Source organism: Panulirus ornatus, chromosome 11 (assembly GCF_036320965.1).
Source record: "Panulirus ornatus isolate Po-2019 chromosome 11, ASM3632096v1, whole genome shotgun sequence".
NCBI lineage: Eukaryota > Metazoa > Arthropoda > Malacostraca > Decapoda > Palinuridae > Panulirus > Panulirus ornatus.
In genome coordinates this window covers 39,899,024-39,918,009 of record NC_092234.1, presented here as the reverse complement: position 1 = coordinate 39,918,009, position 18,986 = coordinate 39,899,024, and the positions used below count along the sequence as shown (strand labels likewise).

Genomic DNA, 18,986 nt, shown 5'->3' with positions numbered 1-18,986 from the left:
GAGGATGAACATTTTAGTTGCGTGCAGACAGACTGCCATGCCCAGGCTTTGAACCCATGCAAGCCCACATGCAATTACCTATTTGTAAAGTACTGGGAAAGGTGTACCCTTGAGGCTCTACCTTCTGATCTTTCCATGACATTAAATACCCTTTTAAGCTCTTGTAAACTGCTAGCATTCATTTTTCTTGTTGGTTAATATATTCTAATCATCAAGCAGTCTTTTAAAACTTTGCAAACCTAGCATTCACTGTCTTGTTGGTTAATATATTCCAAACATCTACCACCAGACAGTAAACCAGCTTTTTGTGCAGCTTTCTCTCATGGCTTCTGGTTACTCTGGTACCACATCTCATCTAAAGCTGTTCACTATCAACATTAAAAAGCCAATTTAGAAACCTGGGGACTGTTAATGGGTCCCCCCCCCTCCCTCTCTCTCCTCTTCCCCATGGTGGAGAGCTTTGAAGCCCTTAGTCTTTGATACATTACAGTCCATTTCCTAAATTCAAAGACCATCTTAGCTGCTCTCCTCTCTAACCTCTCAACCAGATCTTTATGCTTCCTTATGTGCACTGGCCAGACTTATGAGACATAACAGATTTTTGGTCTGATATGTGTGTGCGAATGCATACATGTGATTATCCCTTGTATATGGGGAGCGCGTTTCATATTCATTTAACATGCCTCTTAACCCTGTATGCAGGTGCTTTGGCTTTACGACTCTGGATGTATACACACATATTCTCCAGCCTAAACCGCATCTGTGCATGTACATGCATCAAGCACAAAGAACAGAGTACTGGAACAATGTTACCCAACCTGTTGTGCATCAAGATGTGCACAGAGGATACCCAACCTGTTGTGCATCAAGATGTGCACAGAGGACATGCAGTAATTTCAGAAAAAATGTACTGAAAAACTGTGGTGGATATTACAGTAAAAAACAGGTCTCACAAAGAAAACACAATCACCATGCTAAGCACATCAAATTAAGCTTATCACTGGAGGATTGCTGGAAGAAATCATACAAATCATTTTGATGCAACACAGTAATGAAAGGCAATTGAAAAAGTAGTGATTACCCTATTGAAAAGAGATCCTATTTATCAAAAAGGCTAAGAGAACCCAGGAAGTGATGAAAGTTAAAATGTGAATTGGTTTATGTATCATAGCTGAATACACACCAATGAGATTAAATCATTTGATTCCAACATGAATATATTTTTATTTATTTATTTATTTATTTTGCTTTGTCACTGTCTCCCGCGTTAGCGAGCTAGCGCAAGGAAACAGTCAAAAGAATGGCCCAACCTGCCCACATACACATGTATATACATACACGTCCACACACGCAAAATACATACCTATACATCTCAATGTACACATATATATCTTTTTTCTTTTAAATTATTCGCCATTTCCCGCATTAGCGAGGTAGCGTTAAGAACAGAGGACTGGGCCTTTTTTGGAATATCCTCACCTGTCCCCACTCTGTTCCTTCATTTGGAAAATTAAAAAAAAACGAGAGGGGAGGATTTCCAGCCCCCCACTCCCTCCCCGTTTAGTCGCCTTCTACAACACGAAGGGAATACGTGGGAAGTATTCTTAATCCCCAATCCCCAGGGATAACACACACACACACATATATATATATATATATATATATATATATATATATATATATATATATTTTTTTTTTTGGCTTTGTCGCTGTCTCCCGCGTTTGCGAGGTAGCGCAAGGAAACAGACGAAAGAAATGGCCCAACCCACCCCCATACACATGTATATACATACGTCCACACACGCAAATATACATACCTACACAGCTTTCCATGGTTTACCCCAGACGCTTCACATGCCCTGATTCAATCAACTGACAGCACGTCAACCCCGGTATACCACATCGATCCAATTCACTCTATTCCTTGCCCTCCTTTCACCCTCCTGCATGTTCAGGCCCCAATCACACAAAATCTTTTTCATTCCATCTTTCCACCTCCAATTTGGTCTCCCACTTCTCCTCGTTCCCTCCACCTCCGACACATATATCCTCTTGGTCAATCTTTCCTCACTCATTCTCTCCATGTGCCCAAACCATTTCAAAACACCCTCTTCTGCTCTCTCAACCACGCTCTTTTTATTTCCACACATCTCTCTTACCCTTACGTTACTTACTCGATCAAACCACCTCACACCACACATTGTCCTCAAACATCTCATTTCCAGCACATCCATCCTCCTGCGCACAACTCTATCCATAGCCCATGCCTCGCAACCATACAACATTGTTGGAACCACTATTCCTTCAAACATACCCATTTTTGCTTTCCGAGATAATGTTCTTGACTTCCACACATTCTTCAAGGCTCCCAGGATTTTCGCCCCCTCCCCCACCCTATGATCCACTTCCACTTCCATGGTTCCATCCGCTGCCAGATCCACTCCCAGATATCTAAAACACTTTACTTCCTCCAGCTTTTCTCCATTCAAACTTACCTCCCAATTGACTTGACCCTCAACCCTATGGTACCTAATTACCTTGCTCTTATTCACAGTTACTCTTAACTTTCTTCTTTCACACACTTTACCAAACTCAGTCACCAGCTTCTACAGCTCCTCACATGAATCAGCCACCAGTGCTGTATCATCAGCGAACAACAACGACTCACTTCCCAAGCTCTCTCATCCCCAACAGACATCATACTTGCCCCTCTTTCCAAAACTCTTGCATTCACCTCCCTAACAACCCCATACATAAACAAATTAAACAACCATGGAGACATCACACACCCCTGCCGCAAACCTACATTCACTGAGAACCAATCACTTTCCTCTCTTCCTATGCGTACACATGCCTTACATCCTCAATAAAAACTTTTCACTGCTTCTAACAACTTGCCTCCCACACCATATATTCTTAATACCTTCCACAGAGCATCTCTATCAACTCTATCATATGCCTTCTCCAGATCCATAAATGCTACATACAAATCCATTTGCTTTTCTAAGTATTTCTCACATACATTCTTCAAAGCAAACACCTGATCCACACATCCTCTACCACTTCTGAAACCACACTGCTCTTCCCCAATCTGATGCTCTGTACATGCCTTCACCCTCTCAATCAATACTCTCCCATATAATTTACCAGGAATACTCAACAAACTTATACCTCTGTAATTTGAGCACTCACTCTTATCCCCTTTGCCTTTGTACAATGGCACTATGCACGCATTCTGCCAATCCTCAGGCACCTCACCATGAGTCATACATACATTAAATAACCTTACCAACCAGTCAACAATACAGTCACCCCCTGTATATATATTTATTCTTTCTTTTTCATTTAAACGATTCGCCATTTCCCGCATTAGCGAGGTAGCGTTAAGAACAGAGGACTGGGCCTTTTTTGGAATATCCTCACCTGGCCCCACTCTGTTCCTTCTTTTGGAAAATTAAAAAAAAAAAAAAACGAGAGGGGAGGATTTCCAGCCCCCCGCTTCCTCCCCTTTTAGTCGCCTTCTACGACACGCAGGGAATACGTGGGAAGTATTCTTAATCCCCTATCCCCGGGGATAAAATGAGTTGGTAAACAGAGAAGAGGTAGTAAAAGCTTTGCGGAAGATGAAAGCCGGCAAGGCAGCAGGTTTGGATGGTATTGCAGTGGGATTTTTTAAAAAAGGGGGTGACTGTATTGTTGACTGGTTGGTAAGGTTATTTAATGTATGTATGACTCATGGTGAGGTGCCTGAGGATTGGCAGAATGCGTGCATAGTGCCATTGTACAAAGGCAAAGGGGATAAGAGTGAGTGCTCAAATTACAGAGGTATAAGTTTGTTGAGTATTCCTGACAAATTGTATGGGAGGGTATTGATTGAGAGGGTGAAGGCATGTACAGAGCATCAGATTGGAGAAGAGCAGTGTGGTTTCAGAAGTGGGAGAGGATGTGTGGATCAGGTGTTTGCTTTGAAGAATGTATGTGAGAAATACTTAGAAAAGCAAATGGATTTGTATGTAGCATTTATGGATCTGGAGAAGGCATATGATAGAGTTGATAGAGATGCTCTGTGGAAGGTATTAAGAATATATGGTGTGGGAGGAAAGTTGTTAGAAGCAGTGAAAAGTTTTTATCGAGGATGTAAGGCATGTGTACGTGTAGGAAGAGAGGAAAGTGATTGGTTCTCAGTGAATGTAGGTTTGCGGCAGGGGTGTGTGATGTCTCCATGGTTGTTTAATTTGTTTATGGATGGGGTTGTTAGGGAGGTGAATGCAAGAGTTTTGGAAAGAGGGGCAAGGATGAAGTCTGTTGGGGATGAGAGAGCTTGGGAAGTGAGTCAGTTGTTGTTCGCTGATGATACAGCGCTGGTGGCTGATTCATGTGAGAAACTGCAGAAGCTGGTGACTGAGTTTGGTAAAGTGTGTGAAAGAAGAAAGTTAAGAGTAAATGTGAATAAGAGCAAGGTTATCAGGTACAGTAGGGTTGAGGGTAAAGTCAATTGGGAGGTGAGTTTGAATGGAGAAAAACTGGAGGAAGTGAGGTGTTTTAGATATCTGGGAGTGGATCTGGCAGCGGATGGAAACATGGAAGCGGAAGTGGATCATAGGGTGGGGGAGGGGGCGAAAATTCTGGGAGCCTTGAAGAATGTGTGGAAGTCAAGAACATTATCTCGGAAAGCAAAAATGGGTATGTTTGAAGGAATAGTGGTTCCAACAATGTTGTATGGTTGCGAGGCGTGGACTATGGATAGAGTTGTGCGCAGGAGGATGGATGTGCTGGAAATGAGATGTTTGAGGACAATGTGTGGTGTGAGGTGGTTTGATCGAGTAAGTAACGTAAGGGTAAGAGAGATGTGTGGAAATAAAAAGAGCGTGGTTGAGAGAGCAGAAGAGGGTGTTTTGAAATGGTTTGGTCACATGGAGAGAATGAGTGAGGATAGATTGACCAAGAGGATATATGTGTCGGAGGTGGAGGGAACGAGGAGAAGAGGGAGACCAAATTGGAGGTGGAAAGATGGAGTGAAAAAGATTTTGTGTGATCGGGGCCTGAACATGCAGGAGGGTGAAAGGAGGGCAAGGAATAGAGTGAATTGGAGCGATGTGGTATACCGGGGTTGACGTGCTGTCAGTGGATTGAATCAAGGCATGTGAAGCGTCTGGGGTAAACCATGGAAAGCTGTGTAGGTATGTATATTTGCATGTGTGGACGTATGTATATACATGTGTATGGGGGTGGTTTGGGCCATTTCTCTCGTCTGTTTCCTTGCACTACCTCGCAAACGCGGGAGACAGCGACAAAAAAAAAAAAAAAAAAAAAAATATATATATATATATGTTATTGGAAAGAAATAGGATGATGGTGAGGCTACCAATAACACAATAACAGGTACTGTGATACAGAAGAAATGCTCTGCACTTGTGCTACACGTGAGACATGGATCGAGTTCAGCATTCAGGCAGATTTATAGTTCACTTGGGTGTGCATAGAGCTGGTCTGTATGGTCCTGGAAAATATCCTTCTTGCTGTAAGGATGCCACCCCACAAATGTGGGAAATTGTGTGTATATATATATATATATATATATATGTATATATATATATATATATATATATATATATGGGAGCGGGGGGCTGGAAATCCTCCCCTCTCATTTTTTTTTAAATTTTCCAAAAGAAGGAACAGAGAAGGGGGCCATATGAGGATATTCCCTCAAAGGCCCAGTCCTCTGTTCTTAACGCTACCTCGCTAATGCGGGAAATGGCGAATAGTATGAAAAAAAAAAAAAAAAAAAATATATATATATATATATATATATATATATATATATATATATATATTTCTTTTTTCTTTCAAACTATTCGCCATTTCCCGCATTAGCGAGGTAGCGTCAAGAACAGAGGACTGAGCCTTTGAGGGACTACCCTCACCTGGCCCAATTCTCTGTTCCTTCTTTTGGAAAATTAAAAAAAAAAACGAGAGGGGAGGATTTCCAGCCCCCCGCTCCCTCCCCTTTTAGTCGCCTTCTACGACACGCAGGGAATACGTGGGAAGTATTCTTGCTCCCCTATCCCCAGGGATAAAATATATATATATATATTATTATTATTTTTTTTTTTCCAAAAAAAGGAACAGAGAAGGGGGCCAGGTGAGGATATTCCCTCAAAGGCCCAGTCCTCTGTTCTTAACGCTACCTCGCTATCGCGGGAAATGGCGAATAGTATGAAAGAAAAAGAAAATATATATATATATTTATTTTTATTTATTATACTTTGTTGCTGTCTCCCGCGTTTGCGAGGTAGCGCAAGGAAACAGACGAAAGAAATGGCCCAACCCCCCCCATACACATGTATATACATACGTCCACACACGCAAATATACACCCCTACACAGCTTTCCATGGTTTACCCCAGACGTTTCACATGCCTTGATTCAATCCACTGACAGCACGTCAACCCCGGTATACCACATCGCTCCAATTCACTCTATTCCTTGCCCTCCTTTCACCCTCCTGCATGTTCAGGCCCCGATCACACAAAATCTTTTTCACTCCATCTTTCCACCTCCAACTTGGTCTCCCTCTTCTCCTCGTTCCCTCCACCTCCGACACATATATCCTCTTGGTCAATCTTTCCTCACTCATTCTCTCCATGTGCCCAAACCACTTCAAAACACCCTCTTCTGCTCTCTCAACCACGCTCTTTTTATTTCCACACATCTCTCTTACCCTTACGTTACTCACTCGATCAAACCACCTCACACCACACATTGTCCTCAAACATCTCATTTCCAGCACATCCATCCTCCTGCACACAACTCTATCCATAGCCCACGCCTCGCAACCATACAACATTGTTGGAACCACTATTCCTTCAAACATACCCATTTTTGCTTTCCGAGATAATGTTCTCGACTTCCACACATTCTTCAAGGCCCCCAGAATTTTTGCCCCCTCCCCCACCCTATGATCCACTTCCGCTTCCATGTTTCCATCCGCTGCCAGATCCACTCCCAGATATCTAAAACACTTCACTTCCTCCAGTTTTTCTCCATTCAAACTCACCTCCAAATTGACTTGACCCTCAACCCTACTGTAGCTAATAACCTTGCTCTTATTCACATTTACTCTTAACTTTCTTCTTCCACACACTTTACCAAACTCAGTCACCAGCTTCTGCAGTTTCTCACATGAATCAGCCACCAGCGCTGTATCATCAGCGAACAACAACTGACTCACTTCCCAAGCTCTCTCATCCCCAACAGACTTCATACTTGCCCCTCTTTCCAAAACTCTTGCATTTACCTCCCTAACAACCCCATCCATAAACAAATTAAACAACCATGGAGACATCACACACCCCTGCCGCAAACCTACATTCACTGAGAACCAATCACTTTCCTCTCTTCCTACACGTACACATGCCTTACATCCTCGATAAAAACTTTTCACTGCTTCTAACAACTTTCCTCCCACACCATATATTCTTAATACCTTCCACAGAGCATCTCTATCAACTCTATCATATGCCTTCTCCAGATCCATAAATGCTACATACAAATCCATTTGCTTTTCTAAGTATTTCTCACATACATTCTTCAAAGCAAACACCTGATCCACACATCCTCTACCACTTCTGAAACCACACTGCTCTTCCCCAATCTGATGCTCTGTACATGCCTTCACCCTCTCAATCAATACCCTCCCATATAATTTACCAGGAATACTCAACAAACTTATACCTCTGTAATTTGAGCACTCACTCTTATCCTCTTTGCCTTTGTACAATGGCACTATGCACGCATTCTGCCAATCCTCAGGCACCTCACCATGAGTCATACATACATTAAATAACCTTACCAACCAGTCAACAATACAGTCACCCCCTTTTTTAATAAATTCCACTGCAATACCATCCAAACCTACTGCCTTGCCGGCTTTCATCTTCCGCAAAGCTTTCACTACCTCTTCTCTGTTTACCAAATCATTTTCCCTAACCCTCTCACTTTGCACACCACCTCGACCAAAACACCCTATATCTGCCACTCTATCATCAAACACATTCAACAAACCTTCAAAATACTCACTCCATCTCCTCACATCACCACTACTTGTTATCACCTCCCCATTTGCGCCCTTCATTGAAGTTCCCATTTGCTCCCTTGTCTTACGCACTCTATTTACCTCCTTCCAGAACATCTTTTTATTCTCCCTAAAATTTAATGATACTCTCTCACCCCAACTCTCATTTGCCCTTTTTTTCACCTCTTGCACCTTTCTCTTGACCTCCTGTCTCTTTCTTTTATACATCTCCCACTCAATTGCATTTTTTCCCTGCAAAGATTGTCCAAATGCCTCTCTCTTCTCCTTCACTAATACTCTTACTTCTTCATCCCACCACTCACTACCCTTTCTAATCAACCCACCTCCCACTCTTCTCATGCCACAAGCATCTTTTGCGCAATCCATCACTGATTCCCTAAATATATCCCATTCCTCCCCCACTCCCCTTACTTCCATTGTTCTCACCTTTTTCCATTCTGTACTCAGTCTCTCCTGGTACTTCCTCACACAGGTCTCCTTCCCAAGCTCACTTACTCTCACCACCCTCTTCACCCCAACATTCACTCTTCTTTTCTGAAAACCCATACAAATCTTCACCTTAGCCTCCACAAGATAATGATCAGACATCCCTCCAGTTGCACCTCTCAGCACATTAACATCCAAAAGTCTCTCTTTCGCACGCCTGTCAATTAACACGTAATCCAATAACGCTCTCTGGCCATCTCTCCTACTTACATAAGTATACTTATGTATATCTCGCTTTTTAAACCAGGTATTCCCAATCATCAGTCCTTTTTCAGCACATAAATCTACAAGCTCTTCACCATTTCCATTTACAACACTAAACACCCCATGTATACCAATTATTCCCTCAACTGCCACATTACTCACCTTTGCATTCAAATCACCCATCACTATAACCCGGTCTCGTGCATCAAAACCACTAACACACTCATTCAGCTGCTCCCAAAACACTTGCCTCTCATGATCTTTCTTCTCATGCCCAGGTGCATATGCACCAATAATCATCCACCTCTCTCCATCAACTTTCAGTTTTACCCATATTAATCGAGAATTTACTTTCTTACATTCTATCACATACTCCCACATCTCCTGTTTCAGGAGTATTGCTACTCCTTCCCTTGCTCTTGTCCTCTCACTAACCCCTGACTTTACTCCCCAGACATTCCCAAACCACTCTTCCCCTTTACCCTTGAGCTTCGTTTCACTCAGAGCCAAAGCATCCAGGTTCCTTTCCTCAAACATACTACCTATCTCTCTCTCTCTCTCTCTCTCTCTCTATATATATATATATATATATATAGGGATAGGGGAGAAAGAATACTTCCCACGTATTCCCTGCGTGTCGTAGAAGGCGACTAAAAGGGGAGGGAGCGGGGGGCTGGAAATCCTCCCCTCTCGTTTTTTTTTTAATTTTCCAGAAGAAGGAACAGAGAATTGGGCCAGGTGAGGGTATTCCCTCAAAGGCCCAGTCCTCTGTTCTTAACGCTACCTCGCTAATGCGGGAAATGGCGAATGGTTTGAAAGAAAGATATATATATATATATATATATATATCTTTTCTTTCTTTCAAACTATTCGCCATTTCCCGCATTAGCAAGGTAGCGTTAAGAACAGAGGACTGGGCCTCTGATGGAATATCCTCACCTGGCCACCTTCTCTGTTCCTTCTCTTGGAAAGTTAAAAAAAAAAAACAAGAGGGGAGGATGATACAGTGCTGGTGGCTGATTCATGTGAGAAACTGCAGAAGCTGGTGACTGAGTTTGGTAAACTGTGTGGAAGAAGAAAGTTAAGAGTAAATGTGAATAAGAGCAAGGTTATTAGGTACAGTAGGGTTGAGGGTCAAGTCAATTGGGAGGTGAGTTTGAATGGAGAAAAACTGGAGGAAGTGAAGTGTTTTAGATATCTGGGAGTGGATCTGGCAGCGGATGGAAACATGGAAGCGGAAGTGGATCATAGGGTGGGGGAGGGGGCGAAAATCCTGGGGGCCTTGAAGAATGTGTGGAAGTCGAGAACATTATCTCGGAAAGCAAAAATGGGTATGTTTGAAGGAATAGTGGTTCCAACAATGTTGTATGGTTGCGAGGCGTGGGCTATGGATAGAGTTGTGCGCAGGAGGATGGATGTGCTGGAAATGAGATGTTTGAGGACAATGTGTGGTGTGAGGTGGTTTGATCGAGTGAGTAACGTAAGGGTAAGAGAGATGTGTGGAAATAAAAAGAGCGTGGTTGAGAGAGCAGAAGAGGGTGTTTTGAAGTGGTTTGGGCACATGGAGAGAATGAGTGAGGAAAGATTGACCAAGAGGATATATGTGTCGGAGATGGAGGGAACGAGGAGAAGAGGGAGACCAAATTGGAGGTGGAAAGATGGAGTGAAAAAGATTTTGTGTGATCGGGGCCTGAACATGCAGGAGGGTGAAAGGAGGGCAAGGAATAGAGTGAATTGGAGCGATGTGGTATACCGGGGTTGACGTGCTGTCAGTGGATTGAATCAAGGCATGTGAAGCATCTGGGGTAAACCATGGAAAGCTGTTTAGGTATGTATATTTGCGTGTGTGGACATATGTATATACATGTGTATGGGGGGGGGTTGGGCCATTTCTTTCGTCTGTTTCCTTGCGCTACCTCGCAAACGCGGGAGACAGCAACAAAGTATAATAAAAAAAATAATAAAAATATATATATATATATATATATATATATATATATATATATATATATATATATATATATATATATATCCATAAACAAATTAAACAACCATGGAGACATCACACACCCCTGCCGCAAACCTACATTCACTGAGAACCAATCACTTTCCACTCTTCCTACACGTACACATGCCTTACATCCTCGATAAAAACTTTTCACTGCTTCTAACAACTTTCCTCCCACACCATATATTCTTAATACCTTCCACAGAGCATCTCTATCAACTCTATCATATGCCTTCTCCAGATCCATAAATGCTACATACAAATCCATTTGCTTTTCTAAGTATTTCTCACATACATTCTTCAAAGCAAACACCTGATCCACACATCCTCTACCACTTCTGAAACCACACTGCTCTTCCCCAATCTGATGCTCTGTACATGCCTTCACCCTCTCAATCAATACCCTCCCATATAATTTACCAGGTTGTTAGGGAGGTAAATGCAAGAGTTTTGGAAAGAGGGGCAAGTATGAAGTCTGTTGGGGATGAGAGAGCTTGGGAAGTGAGTCAGTTGTTGTTCGCTGATGATACAGCGCTGGTGGCTGATTCATGTGAGAAACTGCAGAAGCTGGTGACTGAGTTTGGTAAAGTGTGTGGAAGAAGAAAGTTAAGAGTAAATGTGAATAAGAGCAAGGTTATTAGGTACAGTAGGGTTGAGGGTCAAGTCAACTGGGAGGTGAGTTTGAATGGAGAAAAACTGGAGGAAGTGAAGTGTTTTAGATATCTGGGAGTGGATCTGGCAGCGGATGGAACCATGGAAGCGGAAGTGGATCATAGGGTGGGGGAGGGGGCGAAAATTCTGGGGGCCTTGAAGAATGTGTGGAAGTCGAGAACATTATCTCGGAAAGCAAAAATGGGTATGTTTGAAGGAATAGTGGTTCCAACAATGTTGTATGATTGCGAGGCGTGGGCTATGGATAGACTTGTGCGCAGGAGGATGGATGTGCTGGAAATGAGATGTTTGAGGACAATGTGTGGTGTGAGGTGGTTTGATCGAGTGAGTAACGTAAGGGTAAGAGAGATGTGTGGAAATAAAAAGAGCGTGGTTGAGAGAGCAGAAGAGGGTGTTTTGAAGTGGTTTGGGCACATGGAGAGGATGAGTGAGGAAAGATTGACCAAGAGGATATATGTGTCGGAGGTGGAGGGAACGAGGAGAAGAGGGAGACCAAATTGGAGGTGGAAAGATGGAGTGAAAAAGATTTTGTGTGATCGGGGCCTGAACATGCAGGAGGGTGAAAGGAGGGCAAGGAATAGAGTGAATTGGAGCGATGTGGTATACTGGGGTTGACGTGCTGTCAGTGGATTGAATCAAGGCATGTGAAGCGTCTGGGGTAAACCATGGAAAGCTGTGTAGGTATGTATACTTGCGTGTGTGGACGTATGTATATACATGTGTATGGGGGGGGGGGGGTTGGGCCATTTCTTTCGTCTGTTTCCTTGCGCTACCTCGCAAATGCGGGAGACAGCGACAAAGTATAATAATAATAATAATAAATATATACATATATATATATTTTTTCTTTTTTTTTTGTCGCTGTCTCCCGCGTTTGCGAGGTAGCGCAAGGAAACAGACGAAAGAAATGGCCCAACCCACCCCCATACACATGTATATACATACGTCCACACACGCAAATATACATACCTACAAAGCTTTCCATGGTTTACCCCAGACGCTTCACATGCCCTGATACAATCCACTGACAGCACGTCAACCCCGGTATACCACATCGATCCAATTCACTCTATTCCTTACCCTCCTTTCACCCTCCTGCATGTTCAGGCCCCGATCACACAAAATCTTTTTCACTCCATCTTTCCACATCCAATTTGGTCTCCCACTTCTCCTCGTTCCCTCCACCTCCGACACATATATCCTCTTGGTCAATCTTTCCTCACTCATTCTCTCCATGTGCCCAAACCATTTCAAAACACCCTCTTCTGCTCACTCAACCATGCTCATTTTATTTCCACACATCTCTCTTACCCTTACATTACTTACTCGATCAAACCACCTCACACCACACATTGTCCTCAAACATCTCATTTCCAGCACATCCACCCTCCTGCGCACAACTCTATCCATAGCCCACGCCTCGCAACCATACAACATTGTTGGAACCACTATTCCTTTAAACATACCCATTTTTGCTTTTCGAGATAATGTTCTCGACTTCCACACATTCTTCAACGCTCCAAGGATTTTCGCCCCCTCCCCCACCCTATGATTCACTTCCACTTCCATGGTTCCATCCACTGCCAGATCCACTCCCAGATATCTAAAACACTTTACTTCCTCCAGTTTTTCTCCATTCAAACTTACCTCCCAATTGACTTGACCCTCAACCCTACTGTACCTAATAACCTTGCTCTTATTCACATTTACTCTTAACTTTCTTCTTTCACACACTTTACCAAAATCAGGCACCAGCTTCTGCAGTTTCTCACATGCATCAGCCACCAGCGCTGTATCATCAGCGAACAACAACTGACTCACTTCCTAAGCTCTCTCATCCACAACAGACTTCATACTTGCCCCTCTTTCCAAAACTCTTGCATTCACCTCCCTAACAACCCCATCCATAAACAAATTAAACAACCATGGAGACATCACACACCCCTGCCGCAAACCTACATTCACTGAGAACCAATCACTTTCCTCTCTTCCTACACGTACACATGCCTTACATCCTCGATAAAAACTTTTCACTGCTTCTAACAACTTGCCTCCCACACCATATATTCTTAATACCTTCCACAGAGCATCTCTATCAACTCTATCATATGCCTTCTCCAGATCCATAAATGCTACATACAAATCCATTTACTTTTCTAAGTATTTCTCACATACATTCTTCAAAGCAAACACCTGATCCACACATCCTCTACCACTTCTGAAACCACACTGCTCTTCCCCAATCTGATGCTCTGTACATGCCTTCACCCTCTCAATCAATACCCTCCCATATAATTTACCAGGAATACTCAACAAACTTATATCTCTGTAATTTGAGCACTCACTCTTATCCCCTTTGCCTTTGTACAATGGCACTATGCACGCATTCCGCCAATCCTCAGACACCTCACCATGAGTCATTTATTTTTTTTTTTTTTAAACTATTCGCCATTTCCCGCGTTAGCGAGGTAGCGTTAAGAACAGAGAGCTGGGCCATTGAGGGAATATCCTCACCTGGCCCCCTTCTCTGTTCCTTCTTTTGGAAAATTGAAAAAAAAAAAAAAAAAAAAATTGAGAGGGAAGGATTTCCAGCCCCCCGCTCCCTTCCCTTTTAGTCGCCTTCTACGACACGCAGGGAATACGTGGGAAGTATTCTTTCTCCCCTATCCCCATACATACATACATTAAATAACCTTACCAACCATATATATATATATATATATATATATATATATATATATATATATATATATATATATATATATATATATGTATATTATCCCTGGGGATAGGGGATTAAGAATACTTCCCACGTATTCCCTGCGTGTCGTAGAAGGCGACTAAAACGGGAGGGAGCGGGGGGCTGGAAATCCTCCCCTCTCTTTTTTCTTTCTTTTTTTTTTTTTTTCAATTTTCCAAAAGAAGGAACGGAGAATTGGGCCAGGTGAGGGTATTCCCTCAAAGGCCCAGTCCTCTGTTCTTAACGCTAGCTTGCTAATGCGGGAAATGGCGAATAGTTTGAAAGAAAAAAGAAAGATATATATATATATATATATATATATATATATATATATATATATATATATATATATATATATATTTTTTTTATTATACTTTGTCGCTGTCTCCCGCGTTTGCGAGGTAGCGCAAGGAAACAGACGAAAGAAATGGCCCAACCCACCCCCCATACACATGTATATACATACGTCCACACACGCAAATATACATACCTACACAGCTTTCCATGGTTTACCCCAGACGCTTCACATGCCTTGATTCAATCCACTGACAGCACGTCAACCCCGGTATACCACATCGCTCCAATTCACTCTATTCCTTGCCCTCCTTTCACCCTCCTGCATGTTCAGGCCCCGATCACACAAAATCTTTTTCACTCCATCTTTCCACCTCCAATTTGGTCGCCCTCCACCTTCCACTTTCCTCACTCATTCTCTCCATGTGCCCAAACCACTTCAAAACACCCTCTTCTGCTCTCTCAACCACGCTCTTTTTATTTCCACACATCTCTCTTACCCTTACGTTACTCACTCGATCAAACCACCTCACACCACACATTGTCCTCAAACATCTCATTTCCAGCACATCCATCCTCCTGCGCACAACTCTATCCATAGCCCACGCCTCGCAACCATACAACATTGTTGGAACCACTATTCCTTCAAACATACCCATTTTTGCTTTCCGAGATAATGTTCTCGACTTCCACACATTCTTCAAGGCCCCCAGAATTTTCGCCCCCTCCCCCACCCTATGATCCACTTCCGCTTCCATGGTTCCATCCGCTGCCAGATCCACTCCCAGATATCTAAAACACTTCACTTCCTCCAGTTTTTCTCCATTCAAACTCACCTCCCAATTGACTTGACCCTCAACCCTACTGTACCTAATAACCTTGCTCTTATTCACATTTACTCTTAACTTTCTTCTTCCACACACTTTACCAAACTCAGTCACCAGCTTCTGCAGTTTCTCACATGAATCAGCCACCAGCGCTGTATCATCAGCGAACAACAACTGACTCACTTCCCAAGCTCTCTCATCCCCAACAGACTTCATACTTGCCCCTCTTTCCAAAACTCTTGCATTTACCTCCCTAACAACCCCATCCATAAACAAATTAAACAACCATGGAGACATCACACACCCCTGCCGCAAACCTACATTCACTGAGAACCAATCACTTTCCTCTCTTCCTACACGTACACATGCCTTACATCCTCGATAAAAACTTTTCACTGCTTCTAACAACTTGCCTCCCACACCATATATTCTTAATACCTTCCACAGAGCATCTCTATCAACTCTATCATATGCCTTCTCCAGATCCATAAATGCTACATACAAATCCATTTGCTTTTCTAAGTATTTCTCACATGCATTCTTCAAAGCAAACACCTGATCCACACATCCTCTACCACTTCTGAAACCACACTGCTCTTCCCCAATCTGATGCTCTGTACATGCCTTCACCCTCTCAATCAATACCCTCCCATATAATTTACCAGGAATACTCAACAAACTTATACCTCTGTAAGTTGAGCACTCACTCTTATCCCCTTTGCCTTTGTACAATGGCACTATGCATGCATTCCGTCAATCCTCAGGCACCACACCATGAGTCATACATACATTAAATAACCTTACCAACCAGTCAAAAAAAAAAAAAAAAAAAAAAAAAAAATATATATATATATATATATATATATATATATATATATATATATATATATATATATATATATATATATATATATTTTTTTTTTTCATACTATTTGCCATTTCCCGCGTTAGCGAGGTAGCATTAAGAACAGAGACCTTAGAGAGAATATCCTCACCTGACCCCCTTCTCTGTTCCTTCTTTTGGAAAATTAAAAAAAACAAGAAAGGGGAGGATTTCCAGCCACCCGCTCCCTCCCCTTTTAGTCGCCTTCTACGACACGCAGGGAATACATGGGAAGTATTCTTTCTCCCCTATCCCCTATTTTATATAAATATTTTTCTTTCACATTCGTTCTCTGTTTCCCATATTAGCAAGATAATACCAAGAACAGACAAACAGTGGCCAACATTTGCTCATATCCACTTCCAAGCCGTCACTATTATCAAAAGATTTACATCAAGTAACATGAATGGGAATACAGCATGAAAGGAGTGAAACAAAGAGGTTCAATGAGGCAATATACATTTGTGAAAATAAGTCTAGCAGGGAAGAAAAAGAGATGTGACAATATCACAAAGTTTGGGGAAGATTCTGCAAAAGTTACTTAGTTATAAACGAGAGCTTAAGGATGTTTTGATGCTGATGTACAGACAGAGGTACAAATCTCAACAAAACGTTTTGTCACAAGAAACACTATACTCTTTCCTACCGCTGCATCAACATTTGCTGGACTTTCATCATTAGGGTCTGCTAGCATACTGATGACAGAGATAAGGATGGTTTCCACTGTATGCACTGGAAGCCAGCGTTCAGATGCTTTTTCATATCCCCACTTATCGTCTCCTGGTTCATGAAGAATTGAGATACACACATCTCCATTTTTCTCAACTGCAATATCAAAATATCATTATCAATAAAATCACTTATCTACATTTTCAAAACACATTAATAATTAGGATTATCATTAGCTGGTGAAGTAGTTCAAAATAGACAAATTCATTCCAAGGGCAAGAAAAAATATGGAACCGAAATAAATGACTAAGAAATACAGACAAGGGAGAAAGAATATGCAAATAACTGGGAAAGATGAAGAACAAGGAAAAATAATGGAGGCAATTTTAGCCTAATCAGAATGAATGCCAAAGGAATACCACATAATCTCGATAAAAGTAACAATACTTTTGCTTATTGTTTGCCATTTCCTACATTAGTGACACAGAGCTAGAAACAAAAACAACTTTATCTGCTCATATCTACTCACATGCTACCATGAAAAACTAGCCAAAACCACACTCTCTATCCACAACCAAGCACTATAAACCATTCCATGGTTTACCCTGACCACTTCATATGCCCTGCTTCAGCATTTTGATGATACTCATAAATACTGTAAACCTTTGATTTAATGGACCCTGATATAATGGATTTCAGATTCAATGGACAAATAATACAGTACAATAACTAATAATTCAAAACATATATTTTTTTTCATCATACTTGATCTCCGTTTCTAACATCAGCGAGGTAGTGCCAGGACACAGAAAAAGAGAGGCTCATCCACTCATATACACATTCATTATAATCATTATACTTAATCGCCGTTTCCCGAATCAGCAAAGTACTGCAAGACAGCATACTCACCCCTCTCTCTAAAACTCTTGCATTTACCTCCTTAACTACTCAATCCATAAACAAATCAAACAATCATGGGGACATCACGCACTCCTGCCGCAGACCGACATTCACAGGGAACCAATCACTTTCCTCTCTTCCTAATCGTACACATGCCTTATATCATTGATAAAAACTTTTCACTGCTTCTAGCAACATGCCTCCCACACCATATACTTAAGACCTTCCACAAAGCATCTTTATAAACCTATCATATGCCTCTCCAGATCCATAAATGATACATACAAATCCATCTGTTTTCCTAAGTATTTCTCACACATATTCTTCAAAGCAAGCACCTGATCCACACATCCTCTACCACTTCTGAAACAACACTGCTCTTCCCCATTCTGATGCTCTGTATATGTCTTCACCTTCTCAATCAATACCCTCCCATATAATTTCCCAGGAATACTCAACAAACTTATTCCTCTGTAGTTTGAAAACACCTTTATCCCCTTTGCCTTTGTACAATGGCACTATGCACGCATTCCAACAATCCTCAGGCACTTCACCATGATCCTTACATACAATAGATATCCTAATCAACCAATCAGCAACATAGTCACCCCCTTTCTTAAATTCAAATGCAATACCATCCAAACTGCCACCTTGCCAGATTTCATCTTCCGCAAAGCTTTCACTACCTCTTCTCTCTTAACCAAAACATTCTCCCTGACCCTCTCACTTCACACACCACCCCAACCAAAACACCCTACATCTGCCACTATCATCAAACACATTCAACAAACCTTCAAAATACTCACTCCATCTCCTCACTTCATCACTACTTGTTATTGCTTCCCCCCCTTGCCCCCTTCACCGATGATTCCATTTGTTCTCATCTTACGAACATTATTCACCTCCCTCCAAAACATCTTTTATTCTTCCTCAAGTTTAATGATACTCTCTCACCCCAACTCTCACCTGCCCTCTTTTTCAAACCTTGCACCTTCCTCTTGACCTCCTGCTGCTTTCTTTTATACATCTCCCAGTTATTTGCACTCCTTCCTTGTAAGTGTCGTCCAAATGTCTCTCTTTTCTCTTTCACTAACAACTTTACTTCTTCATCCTACAACTCACTACCCTTTCTAATCTGCCCACCTCCCACCTTTCTCATGCCACATGCATCTTTTGCACATGCCATCACTGCTTCCCTAAATACATCC

General features: G+C 42.0%; 1 protein-coding gene across 4 annotated transcripts in view; it reads right to left on the bottom strand.

Annotated features, from left to right (window-relative positions):
• Positions 1 to 18,986, bottom strand: part of LOC139751414 (ubiquitin-conjugating enzyme E2 G1) — a 127,249-nt gene that overhangs the window by 39,770 nt on the left and 68,493 nt on the right. For all 4 annotated transcript variants that reach the window (XM_071666805.1, XM_071666803.1, XM_071666802.1 and 1 more), the window contains exon 4: positions 16,856 to 17,034. In XM_071666805.1, coding sequence (XP_071522906.1) covers positions 16,856 to 17,034 — 179 coding nt within the window. The remainder of the gene's footprint in view (positions 1 to 16,855; positions 17,035 to 18,986) is intronic.